The 9,859-nt window shown below is 35.6% G+C and overlaps 2 protein-coding genes across 4 annotated transcripts; both read right to left on the bottom strand.

Moving 5' to 3' along the window:
- Positions 1 to 1,631: 1,631 nt before the first annotated feature.
- On the bottom strand, positions 1,632 to 3,020 carry LOC111784881 (putative GDP-L-fucose synthase 2). The gene is made up of 2 exons (XM_023665425.1): positions 2,942 to 3,020; positions 1,632 to 2,848 (listed from the first exon to the last, which is right to left on the bottom strand). The coding sequence occupies exons 1-2, from the start codon at positions 2,961 to 2,963 to the stop codon at positions 1,893 to 1,895; spliced, it is 978 nt and encodes a 325-aa protein (XP_023521193.1). The 5' UTR covers positions 2,964 to 3,020; the 3' UTR covers positions 1,632 to 1,892.
- A 3,354-nt stretch (positions 3,021 to 6,374) lies between these two features.
- LOC111784875 (S-adenosylmethionine decarboxylase proenzyme-like) lies at positions 6,375 to 9,040 on the bottom strand. Of its 3 annotated transcripts, none has more exons than XM_023665417.1 (3): positions 8,884 to 9,040; positions 8,529 to 8,705; positions 6,375 to 7,867 (listed from the first exon to the last, which is right to left on the bottom strand). In XM_023665417.1, the coding sequence occupies exon 3, from the start codon at positions 7,661 to 7,663 to the stop codon at positions 6,494 to 6,496; it is 1,170 nt and encodes a 389-aa protein (XP_023521185.1). In that variant the 5' UTR covers positions 7,664 to 7,867; positions 8,529 to 8,705; positions 8,884 to 9,040; the 3' UTR covers positions 6,375 to 6,493. The 3 variants fall into 3 exon arrangements, 2 of the variants coding, with proteins under 2 accessions (XP_023521185.1, XP_023521184.1); XM_023665416.1 differs by lacking the exons at positions 8,529 to 8,705; positions 8,884 to 9,040 and adding exons at positions 7,962 to 8,138; positions 8,317 to 8,405; XR_002813592.1 differs by lacking the exon at positions 6,375 to 7,867 and adding an exon at positions 8,407 to 8,434.
- Between the last annotated feature and the right edge of the window lie 819 nt (positions 9,041 to 9,859).

The following is a 9,859-nucleotide window of genomic DNA, read 5'->3' as shown; positions in this document are numbered from 1 at the left end:
GGTTTCCTTCTAGCTATAGATAATCACCATTTCAAAATGTAGTCTTATTGTCCTAAATAGAACTCGTAACTCGACAGTGACACTAGTCATTGGTTACGAGTTTCCTTCAAGCCATAGGTAATCACTCTTTCAAAAGGAAGTCTTAATGTGCTAAACAGAACTCGTAACTCTACATCAAAACTAGTCATTGGTTATAGGTTTCCTTCAAGCCATTGGTAATCACTCTTTCAAAAGGTAGTCTTAATGTGCTAAATAAAACTCGTAACTCTATAGTGAAACTAGTCATTGATTACAGCTTTCCTTCAAGCCATAGGTAATTACTCTTTCAAAAAGGTAGTTTTAATGTGTTAAATAGAACTCGCAACTCGACAGTTTCACTAGTCATTGGTTACAAGTTTCCTTCAAGCCATAAGTAACCACTCTTTCAAAAGGTAGTCTTAATGTCTTAAATAGAATTCGTAACTGTACCGTGAAACTAGTCATTGGTTATAGGTTTCCTTTAAGCCATAGCTAACCACTCTTTCAAAAGGTAGTCTTATTGTTCTCAATAGAAACCGCAACTCTACAGTGAAACTAGTCATTGGTTACAGGTTTTCTTCAAGTTATAGGTAATCATTCTTTCAGAAGGTAATCTTAATGTGCTAAATAGAACTCGCAACTCGACAGTGAAACTAGTCATTGGTTACAGGTTTCCCTCAAGCCATAGCTAATCACTCTTTCAAAAGGTAGTCTTAATGTGCTAAATAGAACTCGCAACTCGACAATGAAACTAGTCATTAGTTACAGGTTTCCTTCAAGCCATAGGTAATCACTTTTTCAAAAGGTAGTCTTAATGTGCTAAATAGAACTCGCAACTCGACAGTGAAACTAGTCATTGGTTACAGGTTTCCGTCAAGCCATAGATAATCACTCTTTCAAAAGGTAGTCTTAATGTCCTAAATAGAACCCGTAACTCGCCAGTGAAACTAGTCATTGGTTACGGGTTTCCTTCAAGCCATAGGTAATCACTCTTTCAAAAGGAAGTCTTAATGTGCTAAACAGAACTCGTAACTCTACTGCAAAACTAGTCATTGGTTACAGGTTTCCTTCAAGCCATAGGTAATCACTTTTCAAAAGGTAGTCTTAATGTGCTAAATAGAACTCGTAACTCTATAGTGAAACTAGTATTAGTTACAGGTTTCCCTCAAGTCATAGGTAATCACTCTTTCAAAAGGAAGTCTTAATATGCTAAACAGAACTCGTAACTCGACAGTGAAACTAGTCATTGGTTACAGGTTTCCTTCAAGCCATAGGTAATCACTCTTTCAAAAGGTAGTCTTAATGTGCTAAATAAAACTCGTAACTCTACAGTGAAACTAGTCTAGTCATTGGTTACAGGTTTCTTTCCTACCGGTCGGGAGATATCATAACAAGTTAGGTCCACAAATAATTTCTCCTCAGATGAGAACTTGTTTTCCTCTAATTCACCCACTGGTAAAGGGAAGAGGAAATTGTCTTTTTATGAATTTGCCATGGGAGGTACCTCAGACTAACACAAAGTAAGAATTGAATTTCACTCACCACAGATCTTCAAACCCACAATCATTTCAAATTCCCTAAGCCTTGCAGCAAACCAAATTGTAAGAAAGAAATGGTTCTCAAATCAGCAAATTTTATTCTCAATTGCAGAAATACAAACTGGCTCAATCTACTGGTAAGAAGATCAACATAATTGGCAAAGAAAGATATGACAGAAATCTCTATAGGCATCAAATCATATATCAGGCAGCAGCAAAAGCTTCAGATCTAAGCAAATTTGATTCAGTAATACAGATCTATAAACTACAATCACAACAAAAGGATCAAACAGATCATTGAAAATGGTGGACTCACCTGTGTTCTTGATTCGTTTTTCATTGCTGCACATTTTGAACATACCATTTGTAAGTATCCACAAGGCCATCCTTCAGAGAAATCTTTGGATTCCATCCCAATTCAGCAAGCTTGGAACTGTCCATCAATTTCCTTGGAGTCCCATCAGGCTTTGATTTGTCCCAAACAAGATCTCCTTCAAATCCCACCACTTCTTTCACCAATTCAGCTAGCTCTTTGATGCTCACTTCCTTCCCACTCCCAACATTCACATGGCCTAAATCGCTGTATTCCTCCATGAGGAAAGCGACGGCGTCGGCCAAATCATCGACGTGCAGAAACTCCCTAAGAGGGCTTCCACTTCCCCAAACCACCACTTCTTTTGCTCCGTTCACCTTCGCCTCGTGAAATCTCCTCATCAACGCCGGCAAGACGTGTGAATTCTCCGGGTGGAAATTGTCGTTAGGACCGTACAGATTTGTCGGCATTCCTGAAATCGCATTCCAATTGTGTTGAATTCGATACGCCTGACACATTTTGATTCCGGCGATCTTCGCCACCGCGTACCACTCGTTCGTTGGCTCCAGAGGACCGGTCAGCAATGCGTCTTCAGGAATCGGCTGTGGAGCGAATTTCGGATAAATACACGACGAACCGAGGAACAATAGCTTCTGAACACCATGGCGATAGGCCGAATCGATGACATTAGTCTGGATTTGAAGGTTAATGGCGATGAAATCCGCCGGATAGGTGTTGTTGGCGTGAATGCCGCCGACTTTAGCGGCAGCGAGGATAACAAATCGAGGTTTTTCATTAGCGAAGAACGATTCGACATCGGATTGGCGAGTTAGGTCAAGCTCGGAATGAGAACGAAGAAGGAGATTCGTGAATCCAAGCTGCTGGAGCTTGCGGACAATGGCGGAACCGACGAGGCCACGGTGACCGGCGACGAAGATCTTCGCCGATTTATCAGAGAGGAACGAGGATCCTGATGAAGCTGCAAAATTCAAAGAGAAAAGAAAAATTTCAGAAAGGATTTACAGCAGTGTCTAAGAAACACGAATAAGCATCAAGTAAATAGTGAGAGTACCGTTGTCGGCGGCGCCGCCCATCGTCGGACGTGGAGGAGAGAATCGTCGGCGGCCGGGGAGAGGAGGAAGAAAATGTGAGGGTTGGTTTTTATTGGGAGTTATCATTTGATTACGTTAGATGCAATCCTGGCCGTTGACTTCAACATTTATTTATTATTTTTTTTTTTTTTTGAGATTGTTTAAATTATGTTAAATTAATAAAAATATCCTAATTTTTTTTGTTTCGAAAATATTCCACCAAATATTAAAAAAAAAAATACTATTATAATGGGTAGGATTATTTTTATTAATTTAGTCTTTTGAAATTAAAATATTAACTATTTTTATGGATTTTTTTATATTTTCTTTTAAAGTTTAAGAGAATTTTTTAAGGTTTTTTTTAGTTAGGGAAGCTTTTAAAGTTTAGGAATATTTATTTTAGACATTTATTNTTTTTTTTTTTTTTTTTTTGAGATTGTTTAAATTTTCGTTTAAATTATGTTAAATTAATAAAAATATCCTAAATTTTTTTTTGTTTCGAAAATATTCCACCAAATATTAAAAAAAAAAATACTATTATAATGGGTAGGATTATTTTTATTAATTTAGTCTTTTGAAATTAAAATATTAACTATTTTTATGGATTTTTTTTTTATTTTCTTTTAAAGTTTAAGAGAATTTTTTTAGTTCAAAGAATATTAGGGAAGCTTTTAAAGTTTAGGAATATTTATTTTAGACATTAATTTAGCCTCTATATTTATGTTAAAGCTTTATTATATTTATTTCGATTAAATTACACTTTAAATTTTTTAACTTTATTATACTTAAAATATCATTTTGATTGGATACTTTTTAATTGTCAAAATTTCGTTCATATACCTATTCGGGATAGCATATACGGGAGGCTGACGAGAGATTTCTCACTATTATGTTGTCGGATAAATAAATAAATAAAATTAATTTTTTTTAAAGTGTATAATATTAAATTAAAATTTTTAAAGTGTATAATATTATATTAAATTAACTAAAATAATTCCCGATCAATTATTTTATAATTATTTATTTAGAAAATTGTAAAGCGATGATTTTTCAAATGATTCAAACTAGTTTTTACGGTTAATATCAAACGAGAGTTGATCGGACAATTCNTTAAAGCTTTATTATATTTATTTCGATTAAATTACACTTTAAAATTTTTAACTTTATTATACTTAAAATATCATTTTGATTAGATACTTTTTAATTGTTTAAATTTAGTTCATATACACGGGAGGCTGACGAAATCTCTCTATTATGTTGTGGGTAAATAAATAAATAAATTCAATTTTTTTTTAAGTCTAATATTAAATTTGAATTTTTAGAAATGAGTTAGGAACAATTATTTTTTGTTTATGAAATATTATTGGATTTATTAATGTTTTAAATTTTTTAATAGAAATTATATTGTAACATGGAGATTATAGTTTATTTGAAAATAATATTTTTTAAATATTTGGAGCTCACGCCCCAAAAATAAAATAGAGAATTATCCAAAAATGGTGGTTGAAATAGGTAGACGGGGATGGGAAAGGATTGTTCATCCACTGCATAGACATTGAAATTTCAATTTTTCTACGAAACCAATTTTTGGATTTAAATTCGATTACGGTTCAAAATAATATATGGTTCTCAAAATACTTTCCATAGAAATGATTTTAATTAAAATGATTCTCAATTAATCATTTTATAATTATTTATTTAGAAAATTGTAAAGTGATGATATTTCAAATGATTCAAACTAGTTTTTACGGTTAATATCAAACATAGAAACCAAGATCTCTAAATTGTTTACGTCAACTTATATTTACTATAATATTTGTTTTATTTTGATTAACTTCTTCTTATAATTATAGTTGCTTAGATTTGTGATAGTTAGGTATCAAACGCTTTCTTTAATCGACTAATCTTGAAGNGATTTGTGATAGTTAGGTATCAAACGCTTTCTTTAATCGACTAGTGCTAATCTTGAAAATCGTAGAGAACGTATAGAGTTGAGATGAAACATCCGAAATTGTTAAACTAGCCGTGTTTAAAAGTCTAAAAGGTCGGGAATCCTATTCGAACTCTTAAAATATTATCTTTTTATTTGATTATTTCCTCATTTTTTGAACGATTCACCACATTTATTGCGCTAAACAAAATCAAATGTTTTAAAGGAATAAAGGAAAAGTTATTTAAAAAGAAAAGTTTTGAAGNGTCTAAAAGGTCGGGAATCCTATTCGAACTCTTAAAATATTATGTTTTGATTTGATTCTTTCCTCATTTTTTCAACAATTCACCACATTTATTGCACTAAACAAAATCAAATGTTTTAAAGGAATAAAGGGAAAAGTTATTTAAAAAAGAAAAGTTTTGAATGAGGCTTTCAATTCACTCCACTGTGGGTTAATAATAAATAGTATTTAAAGAATTTTTGTTTATTTATTTATTTCATACAATAAATGTGGGAATCGTTTTTAATTTTAATTAGTTTCTTTGTTTTTTTCCTAGAAAAACTATTAATTTATTTATAACTTTGAATATAGGAAGTTGTATTTAATTTGAAAAATCTTAAACAGNTTTGTTTATTTATTTATTTCATACAATAAATGTGGGAATCGTTTTTAATTTTAATTAGTTTCTTTGTTTTTTCCTAGAAAAACTATTAATTTATTTATAACTTTGAATATAGGAAGTTTATTTAATTTGAAAAATCTTAAACAGATAATAATATCAATTTAAATTATAAAAACTAAACATTTAGATTAATATTTGAAGGCCCATTTTGATAAAATCGTATTTAAATTTAGGCCCAAATATATTTAATTTACAACTATTTTGATAAAATTAAAAGTTTAATTAGATTAAAGTCTATATTGCAAATTCTCGAAAATAATATTATATTATAAACAAATAAATTTAGAAGTTTGGTTTAAATAAGCATTTTGTTTATTATTTTGAGTCTCGAAAAGGTAAAATGGTTAATTAATTAATTATTATATGCCATTTTATTCAAATATTTTTTTGCACACAATTTTATTTGTATTNAATTTAGAAGTTTGGTTTAAATAAGCATTTTGTTTATTATTTTAAGTCTCGAGAAGGTAAAATGGTTAATTAATTAATTATTATATGCCATTTTATTCAAATATTTTTTTGCACATAATTTTATTTGTGTTAAAAACTCTTATTCCAAATTTAAGACCAAAGGTTCATTACAATTACAACACAGCCATTGCGCTAGTAAAAATCATTCCAATCACCACAACCCACGAAATGCGGTGACATAACGCCCAGCACAGACAGAAGNTCCAAATTTAAGACCAAAGGTTCATTACAATTACAACACAGCCATTGCGCTAGTAAAAATCATTCCAATCACCACAACCCACTAAATGCGGTGACATAACGCGCAGCACAGACAGAAANCACAGACAGAAGTTGCAATTGCTTATTAAAAACAAACAGGAAAAAACCTAGCTGTGACTCAGTCACATCACTGCCCTGTAACGCTAGAGATGTATGAAAAGATTTCTAGCTCTACAACATTCTTCCTAGGCAGACGGCATACGGCAGAGCACCGCCTTTTCCTCCGCCGCATCGGCGGCTTCCTTCCAGCACTGTATCAGCGGCGCCTTGCACGGTTGGGGCTCGGCGGGCCTTCTGTCGACGGTATATGTACGGTAAACTAGCCACTCGCCACCTGGCAGCTCCTGCTTCACCACGTTGTCACACGTGTACCCCTCTAGTGCATCACAATCAACGGTCCACATTAGGGAGCTACTGCCGCACGTGGCGGCAATTGAGAATTCCGCCGGAGAAAAGCATCGGAGCGCCCGGTTCGCCAGCTGGGAGAACGGCAGCTCCGTTGTGTCAAAGCCCATAGCCTCGTAGCTGGCGTAGCTGAAACCATCCTCTGGAGTCACGTGCACCGTAGAGTACGCTGCACCTTCAATCCCGTTCATCGAGTATCCACACGGATCGAATTCAAAGTCGCAGATGGTGTGATTCGGAATAATCTCAGAGATTCCGGACATTTTCGTCATTTTATCCGCCGATGAGTCGCCTCCAGATTTTTTACAAAACACCGCGGCCTTCTCTTTGTTCAAGCCCGTCATACAAATCTCCAGAGTAACCATATCCGTACGAGTACGGTTCATATACGAATGCGATTTCACGGCCGAGTAGATATGCCAGTTGCGATTTGGAACGGCCGGATCGCCGATCACGTAAGCCTCTGAGTGGAAATGACCAAAGTAGACATTCAGTGCGGTAACTTCCTCGGAGAAGCTCCGGTGAGGAGCAGGTTGATAGTCGGGGAAGATGAAGGTTCCACGGGAGTATTTCACGGCGACGGCGGCGAGTGAGAGCGAATCAGCGAGTTGGAGAATCATCGGAATGGAGAGGAGAAGCTTGGTGGTGCCGCAAGTTTTGAGAATGATTGTTCGTGGATAAACGAAGAGGCTCGATTCGGAGAGGACGTAAGAATCAAATTCGGAGTTGGAGAGACGATATACGATAGTACAGCAAGCAGGTTCGAGGATTAAATCGAGTTGAGTTCGAGTCAAGGCTCGGAGACCGAGTCCTTCAGGATCCTGGAAGATAGGCGGCTCGGAGAATGTAATTTCTAGACGTTTTTCGAAGCCTTCGAAACCGATTGGAGATGGAGGTTGTTCCGGTGCCGGATGCACCGATGCGTCTGTCAGTTTGGTGCACACAGTCATGGTTGAACACAATCGAAGTACCTCACAACAACAGGAAAATCAACAAAAGCAAACGAAAGAAACTTGGAACGTTTCTGTTCTCAGATTGAACAAGAAATTGGCCCTAATTAAGATCACTAAAGCAAAATCGAAATCGGAAGTTGTAATCTACAGAGACACCTCCTTTTTTGGTGCACAAAGGTATCAAGATGGCTTCCTCATGCACTGCCAGAAGAAAAAATCAACGAAAAACGCCATTACAACACAAAAATTCACAGTTACTCAAGAACTCGAAGAAGAGATCGAACAACAATCTTACGTTGGAATACGCAGCAGATCGGAACTTTTCAATACCACCGTGAGGACGAACGTCTTCAATAATGTAACCAAGAGGAGCTTCGTATTGTTGCCTTTTACTACTCTTGCTACTACTACTACTACTGCTCGACTTTTTCTTACCGCCTTTCGCTTCCATTACAACATCCACGCTTCTTCTCTGCAACGAAAACAGAAAAACAGAGATCGAGACAACCAGATTCACAAATCAGAGATTAATCAACATACACACCAAAATACATCAGTTCAAAAATACCTTTCCAGGATGAAAAGAAGCGGAAAAGAGAATCGAAATCAAACACCGCAACTAAAAAGTAATCCTAATCTCAAGTACTTACGAAATCTTCGTCAATGGCGGAATAAATATAGAGAAACACCAGGAATTCCTTGGAAAATTTCCAAACAAAGAAAGATAATTAGTAGAGCCNAAAGGTATCAAGATGGCTTCCTCATGCACTGCCAGAAGAAAAAATCAACGAAAAACGCCATTACAACACAAAAATTCACAGTTACTCAAGAACTCGAAGAAGAGATCGAACAACAATCTTACGTTGGAATACGCAGCAGATCGGAACTTTTCAATACCACCGTGAGGACGAACGTCTTCAATAATGTAACCAAGAGGAGCTTCGTATTGTTGCCTTTTACTACTCTTGCTACTACTACTACTACTGCTCGACTTTTTCTTACCGCCTTTCGCTTCCATTACAACATCCACGCTTCTTCTCTGCAACGAAAACAGAAAAACAGAGATCGAGACAACCAGATTCACAAATCAGAGATTAATCAACATACACACCAAAATACATCAGTTCAAAAATACCTTTCCAGGATGAAAAGAAGCGGAAAAGAGAATCGAAATCAAACACCGCAACTAAAAAGTAATCCTAATCTCAAGTACTTACGAAATCTTCGTCAATGGCGGAATAAATATAGAGAAACACCAGGAATTCCTTGGAAAATTTCCAAACAAAGAAAGATAATTAGTAGAGCCAAGGATCCATGGCTCAGGAACGAGAGATGCAGAAGGCAAGGAGGCTTTGAGCTTTGTGAGGAGGAGATGAAGTTAGAGAGAGGCTATTTATAGCGCCGATGAGGAAGGCGCCCCTAACATTTGTGACGGCGCTACTTGGGAGTGCCCGTATCCGGAAATTTGGGATAGTGGAGGGGCTTTTTTGCAAAATATTCGTCGCACGTGGGGTGTCCACGTGGCAGTGAGAGCTATAGGGTAGAACTTGGCACGTCGAGATTTGCTTGGCCTAAAATCAACGGAAGAAGGAGAAGAAATCTGTAGTTTTCTCTTTTGCATATATACCCCTTTTCAAATTTTATTTCTCAAAATTACCCCAAATAATTTACAAATTTTTATTATTTGCACGATTAAACCATATTTAAATTGATACATTTTATTTATTTATTTATTTTAATAAAGAAATTCTAAGAATAAAATAATTACATTTTAGAAAAATTAAATTAGAGAGAGAAAAGCATTGGAAGAGAATTGCATGGATAAAAATTGACTTCGGGAATTGGGATGATTTCTTTCCTTTTAAAAAAAAAAATTTAAAATTAAAAGGTCTTCTACGACATGTCGACAACAGGCACCTAATCCATCCTTTCCGTTTGTTCCGTTTCCTGCGCGTTACACGTACGTGAAATCAATGCCCCTTATCACGGTCATGCTCGTCCAAGGCGTGTTGTCCATGACCGCATGCCCATGACAAGCCCAACCCTTTATGTCTTTTCATATTCTAGTGTTTTACTCTTGTATTTACAAGAAATATGACGTTTCATAAATATCATGTCTAGAGCGGCTGTCAGACATGAAATGCCTCTCAGAATGTACTATAGGGGGACACGACTAGTTGTCAACTTCTCCCT

The sequence above is a fragment of the Cucurbita pepo genome, unplaced genomic scaffold (genome assembly GCF_002806865.2).
Source record: "Cucurbita pepo subsp. pepo cultivar mu-cu-16 unplaced genomic scaffold, ASM280686v2 Cp4.1_scaffold000289, whole genome shotgun sequence".
Lineage (NCBI taxonomy): Eukaryota > Viridiplantae > Streptophyta > Magnoliopsida > Cucurbitales > Cucurbitaceae > Cucurbita > Cucurbita pepo.
The sequence above is the reverse complement of the archived record's forward strand: the minus strand, read 5'-3'. Positions and strand labels throughout refer to the sequence as shown.

Coding starts and splice junctions, on each gene's coding strand:
- LOC111784875 (XM_023665417.1), bottom strand. CDS start 7,663: ATGACTGTGTGCACCAAACTGACAGACGCATCGGTGCATCCGGCACCG.
- LOC111784881 (XM_023665425.1), bottom strand. CDS start 2,963: ATGGGCGGCGCCGCCGACAACG. Junction 2,849..2,941: donor GGGCGGCGCCGCCGACAACG/GTACTCTCACTA, acceptor TGAATTTTGCAG/CTTCATCAGGATCCTCGTTC.